Source organism: Falco rusticolus, chromosome 12 (genome assembly GCF_015220075.1).
Source record: "Falco rusticolus isolate bFalRus1 chromosome 12, bFalRus1.pri, whole genome shotgun sequence".
NCBI lineage: Eukaryota > Metazoa > Chordata > Aves > Falconiformes > Falconidae > Falco > Falco rusticolus.
In genome coordinates, this window is record NC_051198.1 from 5414644 (window position 1) to 5441029 (window position 26386).

General features: G+C 39.2%; 1 protein-coding gene across 2 annotated transcripts; it reads right to left on the reverse strand.

Annotated features, from left to right (window-relative positions):
* On the reverse strand, positions 1–25253 carry TMX4 (thioredoxin related transmembrane protein 4). Of its 2 annotated transcripts, none has more exons than XM_037406012.1 (8): positions 25042–25253; positions 17286–17401; positions 12364–12409; positions 11128–11256; positions 10104–10149; positions 7754–7855; positions 5491–5554; positions 1–4231 (listed from the first exon to the last, which is right to left on the reverse strand). In XM_037406012.1, exons 1-8 carry the CDS (start codon positions 25215–25217, stop codon positions 3945–3947), a joined length of 966 nt encoding a protein of 321 aa, XP_037261909.1. In that variant the 5' UTR covers positions 25218–25253; the 3' UTR covers positions 1–3944. The 2 variants fall into 2 exon arrangements, with proteins under 2 accessions (XP_037261909.1, XP_037261910.1); XM_037406013.1 differs by lacking the exon at positions 25042–25253 and adding an exon at positions 20453–20564.
* Positions 25254–26386: the final 1133 nt, after the last annotated feature.

Here is a 26386-nt window from a genome sequence, read left to right on the forward strand (position 1 = left end):
TCGTCAATACAAAATTTATATGGAATTTCAGTAAAAATACCCATAGCATAAATTTGCAACACTTTCACATAAAAGACAACCCTGTGTAACATTTCCATGAAGAAAGCCCACATAACAAGTGTTGCTGAGCACAGGTACAGCACGTACAGACTATTCCAAGATGCGCATACAAGTGTCACAAATCTGGAGGACAGGAATTTTGAAAGCCTGTACACATGTCTAGCCTGTCTAAAAAGTAACCCACTGGATTTTTTTTAATTACTTGCTTTTAAGCATACACATTCAGATCCATCAGGGACTGGGTTTCAGCGTGGCATGCACACCAGCTGAAATTTAAATCTGTTCTCAAAAATCTTAAGTCGTTTTTGACATAGAGCTCTAGTTCACAAGCCTTACAGCCCTATCCTTCACCACAACATTTTGAACGGTGTTAGCAGCAGCTTGTCCAAGGAAATTTTGTTTATACTGAGGTTGCAAGAACAAGTTCCATTTAAAAAAGCTACTCAGAACAAAGGTAACAGAACACAGATTGCACAAAAGGTTGATACTGACTTTTTTTTTTTGAAACACACCAAGTTTAATACTATTGTAATAGTCAATTAGTACTAAACTTGCATGATTCAATTAAAATGTGTTTTAGCGGAACCTCCCCCCCAGTTCTGGAAGGTATATTAACATTACACTCTTACTGCATAGCTACTAGTCTTTCTGTTAAAATACATATGTAGCCTTTACAGTGTTTGCTACTTGTTGGTTACCAGATAAATATTAGTCAAACCTAAGTATCTCCAGTATCATGCTACAGTATTTTTCCTACAAATGTCCAACTAAGTTGGAGAGATCAACGGTTCCATAGCACCTGTTTTTCTAAAGTCTTAATCACAATTTAGTGATCTTTGTCATAAGATAGTCCGATACATGTCAAATACAAAGTCAAATTAGCATTACATTCCCTACTTCATTAATGAAAACACTGGAGCAACAACACACATATTACGTTCAAGCAACCTTAGAAGCCCAGTATAGCTCATTGCCAGACTCACAAGACAAAACTGCTGCCACTTGCTGCCTGCTTACTGAATCCCTGCTCATCAGAGTGTGACTGGAGTTAGGTCTATTATGATGGAAAATACTTAGTATCTTCATCCTAAATAATCCAGACTTCACAGTGACATGCAAACCCAGGGGCAATGTAAGCAGAGACTTCAGAGAATCACCAAAGGAGCTTTCTGATCTTTCTCCCATCATCTCATAAGCCATGCATCTTGTAGGACGAAGTGCAACTTGTCATTTGTTTTTCTGTTTCTTTAAATTAAAGACAAAGTACTGAAATTAACTCTCCTGAGAGCATCTTACTTATCTAAACATTCAAAAAGCCCAAATACCCCATCTTGAGCACTGGAAAGAGGCACACTTGACTTTCTAATACTTCATATATCCAACAGCATCCAACAAAGCCACTGTGAGGTATACGGATGTTCCGTATCTTTTAGAGTTAAAACCTCTTTAAACAGCTGAAGTGGACATTAGATGACAGGCTCTACAGTATTACAAACATGAAGAGAAATCAAACCAAAATTTAATATTGACATGCTCCCTCCTACACACTGAGTATGAGAAGACACAGCGCAGTACAAAATACCCACCTCAGTACACTACCAAAGTCATCATTGCCCTCAATCTGTGCTGGATACAGTCCCACATGTTTTTCAGTGTCTGGTAGTTTTGGATCCATGAACAAGGGGCTACGTCTATTCTTACGTTATGCAAGTTCACGTAACTGAATGTACACACCAGCTCCTGCTTGTCTCATGAAATATGGTTACAGTCGTCTTGTGCTCTTAGACTTCTATGGGTTCCTGATGCACAGAATGCAAAAAGCAAATACATCATGGAAACAACAAATCCATACTCCAAGCTTCTAAGGTGCACAGTTCTTCCCTCCAGACTACAGTGGCCACAAAGTTTTCTTATTTTTTGCAAATAAAAGCTTAACTTGAGTTTGGGGTTGCTTGTTTTTTTTAAAAAAAACAAACCACACCAAAAACAAACAAACCCCCTCACTGCTAAGTACCTCAGCTGCTGAGTTCCACTGTAAGCTTCCAGAATTGCTCAGCTACATGGGACAATGCCCAAATAGCACAAACTGTTCTCATAGTGCAATGTATATATACTGTCAACTGTATGTTTTCACATACATGAAAGTGTATTTACATATGTCCACTATATGAAATTCAAGCTCCAGACGGAGAACATTCCTTAAGAAAATTCATATTCACCATATGTAGTGCAATTTTGTTCTTCACAAAGCTGTTAACAGACAAATGCAAAATTTTGACCATACAGTTCTAGGACATAACACACAGCAGAACATAGGCAGGAAAAGTTAAGCTTTCTTAGTAAGTATGTTCTTTATGAGCAATAATAATAAAAAAACTCCACAAAACAAAACACAAAACTTGAACACAAATTGGCCCTATTCATCTCGGTCTCAAAGGAAACCAGCGTTTTGGACTTGCAACCTGTCTGTTTTAAGGAGATACAATCTCATCTCCAATTCCTTTTTATTCTTGAAGAGCAAGATGAAATTCATGCATGTAGGCAAGGTTTATGCAATATATATATATTTAAAATTATCAAGATTAAGACACATCTTATGTGTATGATCACATATCAACAAAACAGGAACATAGAGGGTCTCACTGTAGGTATTCCTTACTAAAAAAAAAAATAAAGCCTTATATATTAACCCAAGTCAAACAAGTGAAATACTGATATCTTTAATGACTTAAGACTCCTAATCATGCCTAAAGCTGTCTACCTGACAAGCCATTTTCACTTTATACAGTTCAACAGACACACATTTATCTTGATATAAGTAGCAAAACCAAAAGTTTCTCCCTCCACTCCCACCCATGCCCCTCTTTTCCTTATGTGCCGATTCCAGTGACAAAAAGCAGAAAAAGGGATCAAAGGTAAAACCTTAAGTGCCTCTTCAGTTAATATTACTAAAGCAGTTTTGAGTTCTGCCAGAAGCATTCAGAGCTGGAAACGGCAGAACTGCACACGACAAGCTTGTATTGGCAGGAAATACACAACCTAACAACCACAAAGTGAATACTTCTTGCTACAATCTCTTGCAGGGGGAAGAAAAAAAAAAAAGAAAAAAAATCTTTGGCAAAATCTCACCTGACTAAAATAAATTTCCTTTAAACCTTTTAAAAGTTCAAACATATTTAAAATATTTAGCTGCCACTTTCTCAGCCTGAGGTTTTCAATTTCTCAAACTCCCTGGGTCAAAGAACTCAGCTGATAAACTTGAGCTGTGCAGCATGCCTCCAAATTACCAAAACCTGAAAAATCTGGGGGCGTACTGTATGATAAACTTTTAAAACGAACATTAATAAAAATGAAAGAGAAAGGTGCTTCAGTTGAAAGTCATAAAAATAAACCCACTGTACACAACATTTTTAATAGAAGACTAGTAAGGTGCCTTCTTTCATGACTGTATCACTTACCTGGTACTTCTGTGGCAGCTGGAAACAAACGTTCAGAGAGAAAACCACAGTCCTGCCAAGCTACCGTAAAGAGTGAGAAGTCCTGACCTTGCTTAGGTCGATGCTTTCAGGAAGACAAGCACAGATGACCATTTTGCAGCTGACAACAGGGACTGTTACATCCCTTTTCTCTTAGAAGACTTCAAACAGGTAAGATACACTTATTTTGATTGTCATGGCTAAAGTTATACAACACACAGCATATGTGCTTATAAAACAAAGCAAGCAAGCATTAGCTTTAAAAAATAAAAAAAAAGAGAGAGAAGCCTGCTGACAGAGCAGAGGTTTTACGTAAACACAAATGACAAATCAAGTGTAAGCTTCAGCTTCAGACCCAGTGTCTGATACTTCTTTGGTCCAAGTGTACAAAATAACCCACCAAAAAAACTATAGTTCGTTATCAGCCACCTGACTTCTACGCTGTCTTACTGAGCTTTCAGTCTCAGAATCAGCTAAAGGTTGTTCACTTAGGTCTTCCATTTCTTCTTCCCCTGATTCTTTTCCAAGTGCTAAATCCTCCTCCGAGTCATCAGCACTTGAATTTGCTGCATCTTCTCCATCTGAGAGATCCTTAAAGCCTGCAGTCTCTTCTGCATCATCTGCAGAAAGCTCTGCAGCCTCCTCCGGTTCTTCTAATGCTGCATTCTCCACATTATCCTTTGTAATTGCTTCATCTAAACAAAAGAAAAGGTTCAAATACTGAAGTTAGGATCAACTTCAGAACAATGTATTTTTAAAGTTACATCACTGTATGTGTTCTCAAATATTCATGAATGCTATTACTGAACACTTGTGCAGGACTGTATTTTCCTTACGTTTCAATTATTTCAAATACATCTTCAGTAGTATTTCTCCTCCACTTTCATTTGTATTTCTCACCTATCAGGCATAGATAGCTTTCATCTTGTTCCATCAAGATACAAACTAAAGACAGATCAATTTTACTTGACTCCTTGAAGGGATATAACCAAACAAATCAGTGGGAAAGTGATAAGATACTGGTAAGCTCTGGCAGGTAATAGCTGCCAGACAACTGCACAATTATGCATAGGTGTGTTTTTGTTTTGATAGTGACAAACATTCATTTTGAGGATGGTAATTTGACACACTTAAGAATTCTAGACTTGGCTAAAGTCTTACTGGCAAGCGTAACATGCATCTTGATCTTCAACAGCAAGCCAATATACACAAATTTACACAAATAAAAAAATGCATTTTTAATTACAGTTAAGTTTTAACTCCAATTAATAGCACAAACATACCAAAAAGTGTTCTGAAGCTTAACATACAGAATCTGGTGCTAACAAGAGACTTCATTTTGCATGCAAGTTTCTGCCTCCTGTGTTCACAGGGAGAACACTACTATTCAGAAGCCCTCCCACTAAGGATCAGGAAGATCCTTATGTTTTCTTCTTTTATTTGAAGGAGATGCAACACCCCTTGCAGTCTCTAGATTCGATCCCCTCTATCTCCTCCTTTCCCCAACCTCAAGTCACATAGAGAATTTTACAGGTCCAGAATGTTGCATTTCCTAATGCAATATACAGGGTGCATATTAGAATGTGGAAGCATCCTGCCAAAGCTAATTCCTTTCTGTATGTAAACAACAGGTGTAGTGAATATGCACCTGCATAAAATACAGAAACATTGTTTCATGACTTCCTCAGTTTGAATGCATTTAGCTTCTTCACTGCTGTGGAAGCTAGAAGGAATTGCTGTTTGGGGCAGGATGGGGGGTTGTCTGCTTCGCTCTCCTCCAGGTGGATGCTTAGACATCAATATTTCAGAGCCAAACACATCAATCTTTGTCAGCGTGACTAAAATGGAGACTTGGATTATTTGTTTACATTTAAGTTCTTGACACTGTACTGCCCTCCCTCCTACAAGGTTACATCTAAACTTACAGTACTTGACACACTTAAAGAGTTCTTACCAGATGTTTCAGCTTCGTCTCTTGACTTGGGTGGGCATAGACAGTCCGAAATCAAAACCAGTACCTGTGTAAAGGAAAAGGCAGCATTTATTACTAAATCATCCTACCAGCACCTGCACTGTTCAGTGTTTTCCTACTTACCCTTTTTAGATAGACATACAATAAAATTTAGAAAATTATGTTATCTTGCTCAGAGATAAGAGTCAAATAAGAACACGGCTGAAAGTGTGTTCTCAGTGTACACCAACCAACATTCTCTCTACTACAAATTTTCTGCCTCCAGCTTCCCTAAATTTACTCAGTATTGAAGCTGGTTGCATCTGAAGAAGAGAGGCCCAGAACACAGTTGAGGATTTTTAGTTCTTTAAAACTTACGAACTAATCTTGGTCTTGTATTTTGAGATGTTACTCCATTCCCACCCCTGGCTCCCCAATACACGATGTGTACTTCCACCTTTTGTGCTTGTTATTTAAAGAAGCCTAGTGCAGAACACATCAATCAAAATGCAAGGAAGATATCTGTGTCATATTGTCACATGCTAAGAATAATGCAAGGGAAAAAAGAAGAGACAGATGATACCATGTTAAATTAAATACATTCCAATCACTGAAAAGCTTTTTAGAAAAAGCTGAGAGATTAACTTCACTTTTTCTCATCTTTTCCAGTTTTGGGATTTTTTTTTAGTTAAGGAGGAAGAAAGAAAGTTTTCTTAAGAAACATATTCATTTGCTCCTAGTTACGCTAACTTGATTTGTACTCATTTGGTGATGAAACCCTACCATCTAGAAAAACATAGCTGCTTAAATTGTATAATGTATAATATACCAATTCCGTACACATATTCTGGTAGTTTTGCCTAAATATACACACAGTGCTTTGAAACCACTTCCCTGAATACTGAGAAACACACTCATGCAATTTTTCTTTATTTCACTAACACTAATATTTGGGCTGAAGGGCAGAGATCCAAGTGCCAGAAATAACTTTTACACTTCCTACATGGAATAGCGATTTAGCAGCTAGTTAAACCAGTTATCAGCATAACTGTCTTTGCAGCTGCAGAACATGCTTGTGGACCAAGCAACTAGTCCCAAAGAACTATTCCCGTCTACATCTCCTTTTCCAGCTCAGTTTCTCATTTATTATTGATATTTGAGAGGTCACAGAGCCACACAATTCAAGTATTCAGAGAGGAAATAATTCCAGCTCTACAGGTACACTAACTTGGAACTCTCTCCACTTGTGAAACAACATAGGGGTCAGAATATGCTCCGTAACATTTACACATATAGCTAACAGTTTTGTTTGAATAACCTTCCTCGTGTTCTGGAGACTGACATACGAATGCACCAGTTCTGGTTAGTAACAAGAGAGGTCTGATTTTTCAATTACTAATGAGAACTCAAACCAAAAGATCACAGGAGAGAAAGAAGTGAGATTTTATTAAAACCAAGCAGTAATCACAAAGCTATGCCCTGGAATAGGGTAAAATCAATCAAACCCCCAAATCTTCAAAACCTTTAAAAAAGATTTTCATCCTTTCATTATGAGTAATTGTGCAGCAGCATACTTGTATCGCTAACTCCCACAAATACAATTCCACTCCAGCTAATACAAATCTCTCCACAATGACTGTGTTTTTAGATAAGTTGGAGTCTTTACACAATTCTGACCACACATGTTCAATCCTTAAGAACAAAAGTCTTAAAAATCACTTACTTGGTGGATGGACTAAACAAATCTAAAAACTGAAGCATGAATTTCATAACAAGGTTAACTTGAGTGAGCCAGTCTTAACCTTTACCAGAAGCAGGTAACAACACTAGAGAGCGGATCTACAGTACTTAAGAATTTTAATAGAAGAGAATAGACTATTTCAGTTGGAATTTACCTACAACAATCATCTACTTCAACTGTCTGACCAATTCAGGGCTGACCATGTTAAAGCATGTTAAGGGCATCGTCCAAATGCTTCTTGAACACTGACTTGGGGCATCGACCACCTCTCTGTTTCAGTGTCTGACCATCCTCTCCGTAAAGAAATGCTTCCTAATGTCCAGTCTAAACCTTCCCTGGCACAGCTTTGAACCATTCCCACACATCCTATCACTGAATATCAGGGAGAAGAGATACATCATTGAAGCAAAGTACTTCAGTACATATTATCAATGAAGTTTATTCTTTTTTTCACAAGTTAATACAAAGCAAAACTTCTAGCTAACTGGGAAAAAAAAAAAAAAAAAAAGTAATACACTTTCTTACCAAACCCAGGAACAGGCCGATCAATAAAGTAGCTAAGATGAAGATTGCGTAAGACATCCAAACGTGAAATCCAAGAGTGCCGGTGAGGTAGTTATGTATTTGCTAGAAATGAAAACAAGATTCTCAATAACTTCATACTTAACACACTTATGATTTATAGTGCCATTACTACGACATGAATTGGTATATAATGAAGATTTTTCATTTAACAGTATTTATACTGAAGTCTTAAGGATGCATAGGGCTTGAGAGGTAAATGTCATACTATAATTCTTTGGATACTATTTATCTTTACTGAGCTGTTCACATTAAAAGGCTTTTTAAGCCTTCGCAAAGGATACACAATTCCTTCGTCCTAAGATACTCAACATTAGAGATGCCATATGTAATTTTTACTGAGGATAAATGCACAAAGAAGCCTCAGAGTATTCAGGAAAGCAGCACAACATTCTTGTTCCTTACATTATGTAAGAAGGTGGCAACAGTTGGAGACAGACTATTGGGCTAGAGGAACCAGCAGCATGAACCTGTGCATTTGTCCTTATGGCCTGTGCTGTAGGAGGGAGACCGTACAGCAAGCACCGGCGATAACGACAGTCACAGCACTGACAGAATTCTATGAAGATAATGTGTTTTTTAAAAAAAGTAACTTGGAACTTAAATATTTCAAAAACAAAAAAGCAACCAATTCAAGTTAAAAGTAAGTGTTCTCTTCATACCCACTTCACAAGCACACCACCAAGTGACAAGAATGTAATCTCATGCAGAACTTTATGCCCATTAATTACATCTGGGAAGCAGAGTGGCAGGCACTTAAAAGTTGCACAAGATCAAAATACATACTTGAATTTGGGAACTCATTCATTAACTAAAATTAAGCCATTCAGTTCTTAGTCAAGCACCTCAATTCTTAAGGAGGCAGCCATTCTAAGCAGACACTGATTAAGTGATTTCTCTTATACATTTAAAAAGAATAAGCTAATATTAAGGTTACTTTGTTTCTTTGAAATTGAAGTCTGTTATTCAGACCTACAAGTTCAATTGACTGAACCAAGCATCACAATGAGTCAGTCTTGTAGGAAGTAAATTATGACATAAAATCTCTTCCAAGAGTATATCCATTAGAAAATAAACCACAACCAGTTTTAAAAAGTTTAAATATTGAAATTCCTGGGTTGTTTTTTTGTTGGTGTTGTTTTTTGTTGGGTTTTTGTTGTTGATGTTAATGTCAGAACAGCTTCCAACATTTATTAAAGCATATGCAAAGACAACACAGCAAGAAGAGTGAGGAAACATCAGGTAAAATATTCAAAGCTGAAAGCAAATTAGAGAAGGTTTCTTCCCAAAGCGTTTAATCTTCCAGGAAGGAAACAAGGCAGAGACAACATCATTACACAGCAACCATGCAAGAGAAATGCCAGAAGTCTATAAAAAATTAATAGCTGTCCAGTGAAAAAAAGAATCAAAGGTAGTTTACACAGGAAGCCTAACAACTGAAAGTTCTGTTTCATTCTGGGTTGGTTAGATGCTTACTGGAAGCGATATGAACTCTGTTCAAACTCTCTATTACCTTTATTTTTGTAGCACATGTTACAATATTAAGGCCGTTTGCTACAATCAAATAGTCTCTCAGTCTTGGCTACACTCAAAGATTTTAAGAAAGAGTGTTTCCTGACCAAAATTAAGAAGGTCTTAACATTCTCAGTATTAGCACGCTACAGGAAAAACTCTGATAGCTTCCAATGAAAGCATCTTGAAATATTTTTAAGTTCAAAGCATACACTAAGAATCTCTCCTTTACTTCTGACTCTACTGTCGAAGTTCCTGTATGCTGTTGACAGTTTGCATTCCAGATGCAGAAATTCTTATTAAAAAATAGCATTACCCTCTCTTCTCCTGTACAATACACTACCTGCAAACAAACTGCAGAAGAGCATGATTTACAACTCTCAAAATGAACCTGGATATAATCTTTAGGAATAGTATTAAGCAAGGAAGCCCAGTAGATATTAAACGTATTCCCGATGTTTACAATCATTTTTGCAGCAGCTCTGAAAAAACAATTTCATCCTGTTGGCACACTTTGATAAAACATTTTAGCTACACCAAGATAGCAAGAACAGTAAGTATTTTCAGAATCAATGATAATCTTTACAATCAAACTGCCATTTTTGGCACAGTCTATTAGTACTACAAAATCTATAGTGCAAAGATACTACACACCCAAAGTACCGTACGAGTAAGGAAAACTTCACTCATAAAAGGATAAAAACACTCAGTTAGGTTTTGACTTCTAAACAGGTTATTATTCAAAGCATAAAAATGGGGTATGGAAAATACTACCACTTACCCTCATCCATCCAGAGATGTGAAAAAGCCCTGCCATGCAATGCATCCTAGAAAACAAAGGAATAGAAAGAAGAGGTCCTAAGACAGACAGGAGTCGAGATACGCAGTAAACTGCACAGAAACCAGAAAAAGATTCTACAGACTTTCAATGCCATTCAGGCCCTAGTAATTGCCAAAAAGAGGCTACTGTAAACAAATACATTTTCTCTGTATTACGATCATTTAAGCCAGCCAAACGCAAAGCATTGAAACAGTAACCTGAAAGGTGACATTTGAGCATAATCAAGAAATAGCAATTCCACAGCTTAACCCTGTGCAGCCACAACTGCCTTTTCCCCAACTCACAGCAGCATGCAGCCCTGCAGCTCCTCTCCCCATTACCAAATATCCTACAGCTCTTCCTCATTCTCAGATGAAAACCAAGGACACTCATTGGATCTTTGACATGAATTTACACATAACAACTTTAGCCAGAATGAAATGCAGATGAGTCACATCTTCAATTCATTCTCTGTACCATGCAAGCATGCTACGCTATTTCAGAGCGCCTCCAAGGCTCTGAACACAAATTCTGATACAGTGTGGAATAGGAAACAGCATAGTGCTTACAAAGGAGGACACAGGACTTCCTTGTAGACAAATAAACAAGAAATCCTTAAAGCTAGAGGCTGCCTGCCCCAAGTAACCAGAAGTCATAAAGTAATAATCTATATAAACATGTTTGATTCCAGTGCTCAGCAGGTATTGAAACTGACAGTTACATAAAGCTCAGTGGCTGTACTTCTTTCTTTATATATTTTCAAAGATCATACAAACAAGCCTTAGCAGGCACAAACAAAAGCGAATGCAGAAAATAAACAGCTTTTAAAGGTGAGAAACTGGAAAGCAGGCTGTCAATACAGATTGCTTCTGCAAAGCCTACATGTCTAGGGAATATAAGCCTTTTGGTTTTAAGCTGTCAACACAGCACCCTTAATGAGTAATGAGTTATTAAATGTTTCTTGTTAATAAAAGCAAAGCATTACATTATAGAAGATGGAGACTTCCATCCTGCTACAGGCTCCACAGCTTCCCATTTTCTCTCTAACACGTAACCTTGAAGATCTTCCAATGTCTGCGAGCCTCGGTATCTGCGAAATACTCCATCATTTGCACTAAAAAAACAGGAATACGCATTAACACAGATACCCTTCAAACTGTACCTATGGTAAAAAAACCCAACCAAAACTCCCATATATATATTATAGATTTGACTTGCTCACAAAGTTCAACACCTAAGCATTTTCAATGTTTTGAAACTGTAATCCATGATAGAAGGTCTCAGGTTTTAAACAGCATGAGCTTTTGCAATTTATTAAAAATGCTATTTTCTTAAACATTCACTTGCACTAAACCCAAAGCTCATGGGGTTAACAACCAAACGATTTTTTAGACAACTCAATTCAAAGTGTGCATACGCATGTGTGTATATATATATAAATATATAATATGCATGACTCACAATACCATGACTTAATAAAGGGTTCAATATTTGAAGGATGGCATCTTCTCACTGGAGAAAAGATACAGCAACCTTCTTTTCTGATCCCTTTTTAACAGTATTGATAACAGGGGGACTTGGTTAAGTCACTTAAAGAACAACCTCAGATGAGGACTTCATCACACAACCAAAGCTCTAACAATAACCTGAACTGAAATCAAAAGCCAGTATTACTTCGTTTTTCCCTACAGTTCAAAGTTAAAGTTTAAAACAAGTGACAAGCAGGAATCAACAGCTGCTTACTGGTACTGAGTCAATAGATTAAGAATTCTAAGCAGTAACAAAAGCAGTACAACAAATGGTGGCAAATTTCTGTACTGTTTTACATGTGACCTATGCAGTCAATTATTCAAATGAGAAATTTTAGTGACATTTCTATAAGGTCAAGCATGTCTGCTCACATATGGTCACGTTTCTAGAAGGCAACAGTGCAAACTTGCACCAGTTTTTACAAACACTATCAAATATTGTTTCCAGACTGGAAAAGCATTAACTTTTATCTTTAAAGTACGAAACTGTCTGTAGGAGAACCATCCACCTTAAGTTAAAAATACACAGTTCATGTTCATTAAGTGTACTGAGCTCCTGAGAAAAGTTTTAGAGATTGACATAAGTGAAATAAGCCAATTGTTCATTACATCTTCCATGCTGCTGTTCAAACAGGACAGGAAAAAAGAATACATGCTGAAACAGTTAACTGTTTCTAGTATGACATACTTACTGGTAAATTGTAGGAAGTGTTGTGACAAAGAAACGACCACTCAAGCCTAGAAAGGGAAGAAAAAAACCCACATCAAAGCATTCGGTAAAAATGCAATTTCTCAGCATTCTGACTTTTCTATTGTAGACTAGAAAGCAGGAGACTGCACAGCTTTTACCACTGTTTCACAAATACAGGTTAACAGTTTGTATTCAGAAGTGCTAGAAACAGTAACAGATACTAAATACTGTTGACAAATCAAGGAAAAAAGCTGATCTTGAAGAATGTTTACTGCAAGGTAGTTTTTCTACCCGGATTTCTCTAATTGATATTTACACGTAGTGGATTTTTTTGCCCAGACTAGCAGCGTGCTCCTCCAACCAAGAGGAAGAAGGGCTACAAATGCACCCAAATTCCACTAGGCTGTGAGCTTCTGTCTGTGCATGGTCTCATCCAGATGACCTTTGTTTCATCTAGAAAGTTGGGTCACTAGCAATGATAGCTATGACAACAATGATTTACAAACTGTGGCCTCTGATTTTAACCCATCCTCTAGCTGATTAAATGATTTAGAGCCACACATTTCAGATCTCAGCATTTCAAGTCATTAAATACATTAATCTTTGTATTTATTTGTTTGCTTCTTCCAAATAATCTGCATACACTGCACAACCAGTCTGTTCTTGTATCCTGTAGGAAAGCTCAATCTCTCTCTCAAACATGACTAGCAAGACAATGTTTTGGATGTTTCTAGGTTCTTATCCTTCCTTCCCATACATCATTCCTCTCTAGGGTAAATACAAATGGTATGCCAACAGACTGACACTAAAGCTTGGGATATCTCAGCATTCTGTTATGCAAAATATTGCAAACTTAAGCCATGAGAACAATTTTTTACACCATCCAGAAGGGTGGGTCACATCAGCATTTTGAGCATCACACATAATACAGCAGAAAGGACAAAGAAAGGCTGAAGCAGGGCTTCAAGAGGCTGACTGAAATTGATCCCCACACTGAAAGCAGGTATTTCACTGACTGGCAAAAATACAGTAACATTTTTACAAGTATCACCCCAGACAGTAAACAAAGAATGGAATTCATAGGACAGAAATTATTCAAATCATCAAAAAGCAGCTTGCGGGGCAGAAGTTTGGTGTTCTCTGGCCATGCATCAGTACTGCTACAGAGTAATAGGCACAAGTGCTTCCAGCTTCACTGCTGTGTTAAGTGCACCAGTGAAGATCTCCAGTGTATGGCTTCATTGCAAGTCAGCTGTGAAGCAAAAAGCTCCCCAACATCTCGTAAGCAGGCTGTCTGTAAAACTCCATGAGCTAAGTCATCAGGTGAAGACATCGCTTTCTCCCCTCTGCTTCCAAATCTGAGGAAAGTCAGCACTATTTGACACTACCACCTCCTGACAGTTACAGAACCTGGAAGTGAGAGGAAGAACTCACCTCAGTGCTTGGTAGTACTACTTACTATTCAACACATCCAACTTAAAGACTGCAGGAATTAAAAACATGCTACTAATGCAGTCTATTTTGGAAAAAAAACGCACAAACTACTAATACAGCAGTCTTCAGAGATTATCAACCCCTAGATATGCAGTTTAGCTCCATTAGTAAGGGGTCAATTCCTCTAGCTAGTAATTGTCATTCATAGAGAACTGACTTGAACTCTTTAAATTAGTAATTTAACTTTTCCTTTTACAAAGTCCTGTGAAAATCTTTGGGAAACTAAATCCTTACTTGGGTTTAAATACAGCAAGTATGTTTTGCCACCAGGAAGTTAGCCATGGAAAAGTACTGCAGCAAGGGAGCTTCTGCTGTTAGAGACAAAGACGAGCTACACTGAACTAAGGCAGGCATTTGTAAAATTTCAGTAGTAATATGAATTCCCCTGTGGAATAGACAAGAAACGGTTGTGTGCTTTGCTGTTCTTTGGGTTTTTTGTTTTGTTTTTGGTGGGAGTTTATTATGTTTAAAATCAAACCAAGTACAAGCATCTTTAAAGTTCCAAAAATTCAAGTTTTCAGCTTTCTGTCTTTATTACTATGAGAGGCAGGTGGGTGGAAAACTTTGTAAAACAGCTCAAAGCTGTGCCAGCACAAGGAGATATAAAGTAAATACAAATGCAAGTGTAACAGTAGAATTAATCAAGCTGAAAGCACAGCTGCACAAGAAAAGCTAGGTGGAGAGCCATAAAGAATATAAACTTAAGAGCAGAGAAAGTCCTGGGAACACTGAAAGACTCTCTGAAGTTCCTACAAATTCTAGTTAGGCAAACAGAACACAAAATAGCTTAAATCTCTCTTACCAGTAGCCTATCATAGAGCAAATACCAACAATCTCAGAATGAACAATGAAATCTATAAATTATAAAATATACAATCTGTTGCTAAAATGCATCTAAGCATCCCCAAAACTTTAGCTGGTGGTTATCTAAGGCACCTCCTTGGATTAGTAAAACCAGATACGAGTCAGCTACAAAAAAGCAAAACTCAGACAGTAAATTGTTTTGGTGCACATTTAATACAAACTTGAACTGATTAGTAGTTTAACTTGAAACACAGTTAACCATCTGTCTTTGTTTGCAAATCAGAGTGACATACACCCATTATGAAATGAACAGCTAATCAATAATAGGAAAAAAACTTCAGTATTTCCACAAAGACACCCCCTAAAATACACAGGGAATATACATGCCATCTAAAAAATACAGCTGCTTTCATCAAACAACTACTGAAAGAAGATTACAGAAGATACAAGAAGTCTTGTTTTGAAACACAGGTTAATGTTGTGACTGGGAGCTTAAGAAAGGCACCACAACTGTATTGAACTTTGAAATCCAGAAGAAACTCTATTGCCTGGTCTTGAAATACTGAATGTTTCAACAGGAAAGATGAGGAAAGACTAAGCATTTTAAACTAGTTCATCAAGGGACTGAAATACGCTGTAAATCCATTAAGGCTCTAGTGGATTTATTCTTTGGGCATCTGCTGTAATTAAGCACAATGAATGGCTACTTTCTCCTGCAGGAAGTATGATTTTACACAACCCTGCATTCATCTAGTGGTTTTCGCCTAATTTAATGCATTCTGACTACTTTCATTTGATGAAGGGGTTACATAACAAAGATAATTAAGGTACCACTGGTGCAAGAAAGAACAGGAGACAGAGCACTTAAGCACACCAATCAAAAGGCTGAAGCATAAGTCTATAAAATACCTCAGTAACTTTGGAAAGCTTCCAAAGGAGCTCATATGCCTTCAAAATTACATCAGCTCCAAAGGTCAAAAATGTAATAGATGGTTTTCCAGTTTGAGTATTCATTAGCTTTAGAAGCAGCTACAGTTTTCATGCTTTGTGCTGAACTGGATGTTGTAGGTATATTACACACGCTTTGGTACAAAGTCACAATTTTGGGTCAGTCTTTTGACTTGCAGAAGCCAAACATCCTCAGAGGTCAAGATTCTCAGCAACATTAGAAAATAAAATGTTTAAGGAACTTCTGGTTAAAAGTCACATCCAATGTCTTAAGAAACCAGCATCACTCAGCAGTCAGAAAAATTTACACCAAAACAAAGTACCAATTACCTGACCCCCTTCAGGTCCCAATGCTGCCATTCAAGGTTTTACTAGGAAGAGTAATTCCTTGGAGAACAAGTATTTTATTTTTACAGCCTCACTTCCAAATGTGCATTTAAGTTATAGTCACATCCAAATGCCACAATCAAGACTGAAATCCTTTTATTTGAACACTGCATAAGCAAAAGAATCCCTGTCTAACAGGGAGCAAATAACAGGATAGTTTTATAATGGATCCCTATACACAGCCTTAACTCCAGAGCAACCATTACTGTGCAAATGTGAAGAAGCTGGCTTTAAGTTTACCTCTCTAAACAGAAAACTAATATTCAAGCTTATCTGTTTAATAGAGTATTAATGATTAGTATATGCACTAAAGGACAGCCACACATCAGCAGCTTTTTGGCATGAGTTTTTGTGTACTACTCAACTTTTAGCAAAACATTAACCTACATAAGGTCTAGAACAGCCGGTGTTTCCTTGTAAACTTAAATTGCTGTATCTGAGACCAGAGTCTAAGTAATTTCCCTGCTGTTAATTTGATAAAGCTAATTTGTTTGGCATGTTTTCAGCTAATAAAATGGACACATTTTCCACCCATTTTATAAGAAAAAAAAATCAGTAAAGCATAGCCTTTATTCTAGTAACATCTCTGCCTAACTGTCAGTCTTTCGATACTGCTGATAAAATTTTATCCCCTCAACGCCAAAACAAGCATGAAGCATTCCCAAGAGATGCAAAGGTTTAAACGATAAGCAGTACTGCTCACACAAACACACATTCAAAACCCTGAATGAAGGGAGCCACTAAAGAAATCAGTAAGATTGTATTCATGCTTCTGTGGATAGTTAGGCTTTTTGTAAACACATTTGCATATGTGCTATTAAAGGGCTACTACCATTAAACAAGACAATAAACCCAGCACCATCATGGAAACAGTTAAGAACTTACTAATGCATGCTCACACTGTGGTGATGCTAGCACACCCTGAAACCTTCTGTAACTGGAAGCTATGGAATTGGATTCTTCCACAGAAAGTTTGGAAGAGAGCAACGAGCCAGGCAACAGCTTTCAATGAAGCAGATAAAAAATGAGAATAAGCCCCTTTTAATACAGCATTACACCCGATCACTCCCCCAATTCTTTAATCCTTCAGACTGAGTTTATAAACTTAGGCTCACAAATATGAACTATGTGGAGAAACAAAATGCGGATAATGTTTTTTTATTTAGAAACCTCTTTTCCGACTTGGCTGGTATCCTAGGTACTCCAGTAAAATAAAGCGTGCTCCCAGATACTAAGAGGTACTTACACTGAATAATTCCTTTTATTAAAACAGTTTATTTCATACTATACCTGGTTCTTGAGTGATATCCACTTTTCCCACAATGATATCTAGATGTTTGCTTTCCTTTGCAAATCTCTCCCATGTCAATTCAATCTGTTGACAAGCTGGACACCAAGGAGCATAGCTAAAGGGGAAAGACAGGTTAAATATTTTAATATTCTTACACTTACCGACATTCAGATTGATTCACCATACAGAGAAAATACGAACACATCAACCATAAAGGAAAACAACCTACAGTTTTACTTAAGTCTACTGAATAAGACGATCAAGTAGTTCTTTTATCAATCTCTATATTCCTCCTCTTGTTATTAAAACAAAAACAAATCTCCACAGATCTGAGAGATTCATATCCAAACCCGTCACCACTTGTGATTTATTCTATTTACATATGAAATAAATCCATTTCCATGGCAGCTATCTGAATTATCGAAGCCAGGCTGTCCTCTGCAGTGGTATCCTTCAATGTAACATTTTTTTATTGATTTCCCACACCTCAGAGCTTCTAGAAACTACATGTGCCTTAGTCCACTACTCAATACATTTAAGTATGCCCTTTTTGATAGCACGCTTTAGAGATTTAAAGGGACTGCACATCAAATTCCTACTTTTTATACTGATTGTCCTTCTCAGGTCTTATTTTCTCCCAATATTAATTTCAGCAAAATAAGACAGCTTATTTCAAGAGCAGAGTATTCTATCCTACCAACTGGAACAATCAAACCAAGTTTGCAGTCATTACTGATAATAGCAACATGGAGAGAGAACAGCTAATATTAAAGAACAATATCAAATAACACTTCAAACATTGACAAAACCCCATCTGTCATCTTTCTGTATGTCACCCTAACTTGGTTGACAAAACCTGTGTCAAACTTGCAGAGGTTGCAATGGTCTGTCACATACGCAATGAAAGTAACAGAACAGCTAGGTATGGCACATAACTGAGCCATGGCAACTGCCCATACACAATCTCATCCTTTTACAAATTAAAGAGACCTTTGCATGGTTTAACCTAATTTATTGGGGAGGATGGAGACGGAAATGCATAAATGCAGGTTTCTGATAGCAAGAGTAGTGGGCCTAGAGAGAGAGACACCACCTCTCACAGTACTCCATATACACCAACATGCTCCTTATCCATTGTTATCAACAGAAACAAATTTCTTCATGGGCAGAGTCCAATATCCTTAACAGCCCACATAACCACTGCACTCTAACTGTGAAGCTCTACAAAGAGCTCCCTTACTCCTTCAGTTTGTCCACCTGCCAGTACTACTACCTGACCTTAAGAGCGGCACCTCCTATTCTCTGGCTGCCTTATGATCAGGAACGCTTACTTTCTGAGTTGCTGCAGACAAGATATCTCCCAGCCACCCAGAGATCTTTCATGTAAATAAGACTGAACCTAGAATAGGTCATTTCTCACAGAAGAGGTAGGATCAGAATTACTTTGAGTGCTTCACAGTAGTTTTGAAACCTAAGTTTGGAAGTTGAAAGGATACGATTTAAAAGTGTGTTGTATTTAATTGTACTAGACATTTATGATTCTAAGTATGAAAGCCAATACCTTGTTTTTTCCCAATCAACATTATTCTGTGTGAAAGTATCTGAAAAAAAGTACATAAACCTTATCCTGACAAGAAACAGCCCCTCAGTATCTTTTTAAAAGATGCTGGAAACAAATCTCACATGCAGTGCTGTTTTCCACCATGCTGCTGGCCAATAGAGCGCTTTTAATAGTAGTTTGACAGATACTGTACTTTACAAACAATATTATTTTATTAGAGTAGCCTGACTGATAAATGAGAAACTGTTACTCCTCTAGCTTTTCCCTTTGCACAAGGGGTACCTTTAGCTGTTAATTTGTTGTTTACACCGTGCCCTACAACCACGACAAAAACAAACAGTGCTCGGGTCTCTCCAATTTAAAAATCAAAGTCCACTGGAATTTAAATCAAGACCTGGGCACTTGGTTAAGGAAAGAAAGTTTTCCGTAGCCTATTACATATTAAAAAACAATTTACTGATCACCATTTAAAAATCAGACCGAAAACATCACATACCTGTAAATTACACATTGCCAGGTTATTCACAGCAAGTAGGTATCGCACATTTTTCAACATACACTTCATTTATGGCATTACCAGGCCTCCTTCGTACCCTGTCTACCCTCCATAAATAACACAACTTACATCTGTCTGCTGGTCAAGTCAATTGTTCTTGCAATGGACCTAAGTGAATTAAAAATCACAATTTCGAAGTAGTCAAATGTTTTTCTGTTCCTACTCCAATCCATTACAACACCTAAAGCTTTTTCAGAGGGCATAAAGAAATAACCCAAAAGCAACATTTTAAGCTATGAAAGTCAAAAGCAAAGACTGTGTATCTCTGATCTGAAACATAAAAGACCAAGCTTTAGCTTTCAAATACCATCAATTTCACCAATGGCTGCAATAAAAAAACCCAACCAAACAAAACAAACCCCCAAAACCAAACCAAAACACAAACTACGCTGCCAAAAGGTAAGTTGAAACCAGTTTGAGCAAACATGCCATTTAGTCATATCACTACAGAGCTGATCAGTAAACACAGATGACTAAGATTTATTGATACACAGTTTCCAACTCCAATCCACTGATCTTTCTTCTTGTAACTGCTTGGGTTGGGAGTTCCTCAATTCACTCATTTTCAAATGAATGTAACTGACTCTTTCTATCTGCTTTTTCACTACTGTTATCAGTTACTATCAGTGCTGAACAGATGTAACATCAAATATGGTTCTACACTGATGGCAATTTCAAGAAGTTGCAAGAACCTAGGAACAGAGAAAAAGCAGCTTACAGATACAGGCATGATAGGATTTGCTGAAGAGAAAACAGCAAAACAGGAGAGATGACAGTTTCCCCTTTTCATCCAGTTTTTCTTGATTCAAGGCACACAATTTTTATAAAAGATACTGCTTAAACCAACCTAACTTGCTGAACTTCAGATTGGGAGTACTATTAAATGGCTGCAATACAAGTCTTGAAATAGTACCTAACAATAGTAAAAACAGTATCAGAACGAAATGATTATTACTTTAATTCTTTTAAGTAGTTTTTACTTTACTGCTACAGATTATTTCATAAACAGACAAAATAACAAGATAGTGTCTGATGTCTTTGGGTGTTACCTTAAGACTATCATTTGATTCATTCTTGTTCTTCAATACAGATGTCTTGAGGGAGAATAGGTGACTGTAATTTCAACACAAGATAAGCTTCAGAAGGTCAACTATACAGTTTTAATCTACTTTTCAAGTGAGCAGGTGGTAGCCAAAGATACAAAAGTTAGCCCCTGTAATCTACCAAGACTTATACCACAATAGTACATGCTCTGGAAGCTGACAAGAAGTTTCCTCCAGCGTGCCAAAACTCCTCCAAAAGAGACAGGCAAGACCTCCCCCTCTTGCAGTGCAATCCAAAACCAGCTGCTCCACAAAAAGTAAGCAAGTTTTTGTTGGGTTTTTTGGTTGTTTTTTTCCACGAATTGCAAAGCCTTAGCTACCTCAAAGAGCTAACAAAGGAGGTCTCTTCCCTGGATTCTCCTGCCAAGCTTCACCCAAATGCCTTAAACCACAGATGAGCCCGCTGAAGTGACAATACACCAAGACACTGTTCTGGGGAATTTGTTTCGGGGTGCAAGCTCAACCTTATGAAATCCCACTCTGCTTTATTTACTTCAGTAACCCAACATGCATCTCTCTTCCAATAATACTTGAATAAAGAAGAAAAGTAACTGCATACCACTGCAGTGTGATGCACTAAAAGCTAAACAAACTGTATTCTGTAAGTTAACATTTCAATTGCTACCGTCCACTTGTTCTACAGCTCAGTAGTAAAATGCATTTTAAAATTCCAAGAACAAGATGCAAAGCAAAGCAGGGTAATCATAGTTATTCAGCTCTTCAGTTTCAAAACGAAGAAAAAGGATAAGAGTGCCATCTGCAATTAAAAAAAAAAAAGGCTCCAACAACTTTGCATTCACAAATGTTTTTTAAAGATGAAATTATTTTTAAAATAGAAAGCCAATCAATCACTGAAAAGTTATGTGAAATCTTCTAGAACTTCAGCAGATTAAGGTCCATCATTTTACACAGTTTTGTCCCCTTCTATAATAGTAAAGCATCTGCTACCAAGATTTTCCATATTTCATCAGTTTCTGTTCAGTCAATGCATGGCACAGTGATCAACTGCATGTTCAGTTATTAAATCAGAGTCCATAGATAATTTGGTCACTTTGTCTGAACTCAGTGAGGAGGGCTGCAGAAGCTTCGCAACCAAACCAGAGTTTTGGTAATTTAATTTTCATTCTAAGCTTCCCCCCTTGCTTTTTGGTGGTTTTTGGGGGGTTATGTTTGTTTGGAAGAACAGGACAAAGAAAAGCCTGAGTACTAACAAATCAAGACTAAGTAAGAGACTATAGTCTCATATATATATAAGTGACAGAAAATTCCCCATCTTCTTGAACTCTCAAGTTACAGTAATTGTTAAATAATTTCTGGAATTCTTCAAGAGTTTATTTACACAAAGTGTTTCAAGTTAGCTGTTTAAAAGCAATAAACCAGGTAAATACCAAAACACTCAGCTAGATTTTTAGCACACTCCCTTGAAACTACAAACAGAAGTGCTAATGGAAGCACTGAACCCTTGTGATAATATGGCCTACTAGATAGCAGGACAATAAATAAATAATAAATATATCTCATATCTATAACAATAAATGACAATGAGAAAATAAAGCATGGGCCTATGCTACAGGTATGATAAACTAGCCTTGAAAATGTGAGTATTTATATTCTATAAATATAACATTTAAAATATTTATAAAATAAAAAAAATATTTTGATGGTTTATAAAACCACCACTTTTCTCCAGATTTTCACCTGGCTAAATTTAAAATAGAGAAGACATTCTTTTAAAGGTAAAGACAGCACTAAGTCCATGCTGAAACAAATGGGAACTGAAATGTTTAACACCCTGTGTGTGAGCCAAACCAGAGACCTTCCCCACGGGCAAGTACCTAAAGTACTACAGGTGCACAGGAGCATATCACATAGTTTCATCTGTAACCAGAGGCATACAGACAACAAGTTTATTGTTGGGATATGTGTGTGTTTTAATCTACATCAAGAAGATGATGTTAAATTGAGACCAGACTCAGAACAAGCTGCGTTCACAAATGCAAAATGCACTTTTAAATAAAGAGACCAGAAATTAGTTTTCAATACTCCTAACAGACAAAGACAAAAAGAAAACTCCTCATACTAATGAATCATTACATCACAGCTACAGACTAGAAATAATAAGGAAATCTTCTAAAACAGTTCACTCCAGCATCACACTCACAGCTCTTCAGCGAGGATCTGTGTACTGTGACAGTAATGGTAAGCAAAAAGTGTGACAATGTCTTTCAGAGACACAAGTTATCCAGAACACTTTTATCAGTGAAATGCAGCAGTGCTTCCACTGCCTGCAATTTTGCCAGCTATGTATAACCAGATATTTACCAAAAGTCACCCAAATACACACACTTCAGCTAGGATGGATGAAGAAAAATTCTATTTCCCCTATAAATCCCACATAAAAGTAATTTCTGACTTACATTTCTCTGTTTTTGCACCTGAGAACAACATGCCTACACCACTTTCACAAACAGAAAAACTGACATTAAACAGAAGTAGTAGCACCCATTCCTACCCGGGCAGGAGGCTTTGAGCCAGCTGTGTACAGCAGGTGACCAAAAGAAAATATATTTTTCCACAGAGATCCTATAACAACATTTTCATGAAAAAAAATAATAATAAATTAGTACTGCTTAGAAAACAAAGGTCTTCTAAACAAACAGGAGGTTGTTTGAGCAAATGAGGCTCTGATGAACGATACTGCAGTCTTGCCAACAGGCCTACCACCACAGATCATGGAAGGAATCATTGAACTGACATGCAGGACTCCTGTCCAGATCACCAGCTCTAAACCAGGTAAAGATCAGTAGAAGCCAAAAATCCATTAGCATGAAAACAGCTGCAAGAATCCTAAGAAATCAATATTAGATCTCAAACTCCTGTTTAAACATGATTGGGAGTCTCCACCTCTCTAATGCAAGAACAGCAGCACCGAGTTAGCATTCTCAATAAAGACAAAGAGAAAGCACTGGGAATGTACCATGGAAAGCAGTATGGAGAACTAAAGATCTTTCACGCATCAAACACCGTACATAAAATAAAAATGTGTCTCATTTCAGCAATGCAGCAACATGTACCACATTCAGCTAGCACTAAAGCTAACTTTTGCCACCATTGCTCTTATCAGCTGACACCCCAAATGAGTGCAATGTTTCACAGTAGACTCACAAACGATTTTAACTGTTCGCTATCCCAACGAGTTCTGATTTCTTTCTCCTGCAGTGGCATCATTAATTATTTAAAAATATTTTCTCTTAGAAATAAAAGCTTTGAGTCACTATAAATAATCTGTTTACCCCTTAAGATTCAGCAACTCAACATATGAATCTGTAACCTCCATACAGTAGCTTCTGCTTCCCCTGTCTTTGAGAAAACAACAAATGAAGGGGGGGGGGGGGGCGGAAATAAAGACTCAAAATCAAACCCAAATCATTAGCCACAACAGCAGGCACCCCCGGGTGTCTCAATCAGCTATTTCAGGATTGCTCACATCTAGTCACTGATTAGCATCAGGTGTTCTGTAGGACCCTGAGCAGTAAAGCCCTAGGGGAAGTGATAGTTCCCCTAATAAGAGACTAGAGATAACTCAAATTCAATACTAGACCAAAACTTAAAGCAACTGGGTAAGTATTTACAAGGGAGCATGCATTCAGATGTTGATGGGCAACCAGTCTGTTTCAAAGTCAAGCACTTCCACAGAGGAGTAGCACACATGCCACTATAAACTCCTATTTCATAGCTGCACCACACACAGATATGTGAGCATACAGCCTACTTAAACTACTTTTTTTTTTTTTTTTAATTGCTGTCTTAAACCTCTCAGGTTCCTTTCCCCCTTTCTAAACACAAGTGGGTGATCCAGCCCCCAAGGACAAAATGTCACAAGCGTTTCAGGAAGGGAATCCCGTCACAAGTGAAGCCGTGACACTGCCACAGTGAGCCAGAAGCTCTTAAAGCCAAGCGCAGCTGGCACCAGGGAGGCCAACAGCGGCCTTGGAAAGTTAATGAAACCCGGTGCATCCCCCTTGCGCTACCGCAGAGCCGGGCTGCGGTGAGGGCCTGCCGGGACATGGCGTACCACGGCTATGGAAGCCGCCTCCCGCTCAATGTCACCTACGAACGGAGCCCTGCCAGCTCGCACAGCACCCAGTGCCAGCCCCACCGGGCGGCGCCGGACACTTGCCCAGCAGCCGCTGCCCGAGCCACACGGCCCCAGGGCTCGCCCCAGCGCGCCCGGCTTCACCTCAAGGCGGACTGCACCGCCCGAAGGCTGCTCCGCCAGACCGCCTCAGACCGGGCCGCAGCGCCCTGTGGAGCAGAGGAGCACAGGCCGCAGGGTCCCTGCCCGGGCCGGCCGCCCCCGCACTCCGCGGGGTGAGGAGAGAAGGGCTGCCCCGCCCGCCTCCCCGCTCCCCGCACCGAGGCAGCTGCTACCGGCCATGCCCGCTCCCCGGGGCAGGCGCCCAGCTGAGGCGGGAGACGCGCCCCCACCCTCCCTCGGTGCCTCTGAGGCGGGCGGGAAAGCGGCCGCTACTCACAACTCCAACATCCACTGGCCCTGCAACACCAGGCTCCAGTTGGAGCCGCTCAGCACTTGCACGCGGCTCCGCGGCCCGCCGGGGCTGCCGGCCCGGGGGGAGGCGGCGGCGGGAGCCAGCACCGCCGCCAGGAGCAGAGTGGTGGCGCGCAGCAGCGCCCGGCGACCCGCCGCCATGTTCAACCCGCCCGCCCCAGGAAGTGAGGGCGCGAGCGGCCGCCGCGGGGGCGGGGCCTGCGCGGGGGAGCGCGCGGCGTGGCCGTTGGGCGGGAGCCGCAAGGCGGGAGCCGGGAGGCGCGAGCGGCCCTCCCTCCACCCCCTGAGGCGAGCTGAGCCCGGCCGGCGGCTGGCCCTCACCTCACGGCCGGCTCTCTCCTCACGGCCGGCGGTGCTGCTGGCATAGGCCCGTCGGGTTCCCGCTCCAAGCAGGGCTGCCGGGCAAGTGCCCGGGCCCCACCACCGCTGTGACTTCAGTGTGCTTGACTAGGTTTATGAGTCTTTCTTGTATTGGGGCGCCTGTAACGGGATGACATCTTCAAAGGTGCCACATTATGAGTGCTGACTAAAAAGGGATGCTGTTAGCCACCAGCTGTTGGGCCACACTGCAAGATCACGTTTAATCGAGTGCCCCCAAGGGACTGTCTGCCCCAGTCAGGCAGCCTGTCTATCCCAATGCGTTGTTTACACCATCGCAAACAGAGGACTTTATGTTTCTTCCTTGACTTCAACAAGGTTCCTGTCAGCGCCATTGCTTTGGCTTGTCCAGGTTTGTCTGAACAGCAGACCTGCCCTTGAGTGGAATGATCAGACTCTCAACTAATGGTAATTAGGGTAGTCAACTTCCTTAGTTAGCCTGGTAAATTGACCAGAAAAAATAAGAAGAGGTCACTGTACAGGTCTGAGCTACATTGCTGTCTGTTGTTTGGCTGGAGACGTATCTTAGTTTGGAACTTGTGATGAAGAATTTTCTAACAGTTACTCTGAAGGTTGGTAAGCCCTGTTGTTAAAACATTTACACACATTTTTCACCAGTAGAGGAAACAGGAGGACTTGCCACCTCTGGATTTTGTCACACTTTGCCAGTTTGTCTTATGAGGCTCCTTTATATTACTCCTGAATTTCTCCACAGGAATCTGCACTTTGATCAAACCATTCCTTAAAGCCAGAGTATAGGCTTTGGTCTGGCCTTTATTGACACTGAAGTGGACTCAGCATTAGTATCTGGGGACAGAAGCAAAAGGTTGCTCCTGGTCAGGAGGAGTTTGGCAGCAGCCATGGGCTTCCACTGTTCTCCAAGAGGGAGTGGGGAGGCAGGCCTACCCCTAACACCACTGACACTATGTAGA

Excerpts from the sequence above, each read along its gene's own strand:
- TMX4 (XM_037406012.1), bottom strand. The coding sequence starts at position 25,217 with ATGGCGGCGGGTCGCCGGGCGCTGCTGCGCGCCACCACTCTGCTCCTG. Across the intron at positions 11,257-12,363 it reads ACACTTCCTACAATTTACCA|TGCAAATGATGGAGTATTTC; the intron begins GTAAGTATGTCA and ends CTGTTTTTTTAG. Across the intron at positions 4,232-5,490 it reads AGACGAAGCTGAAACATCTG|ATGAAGCAATTACAAAGGAT; the intron begins GTAAGAACTCTT and ends TCTTTTGTTTAG.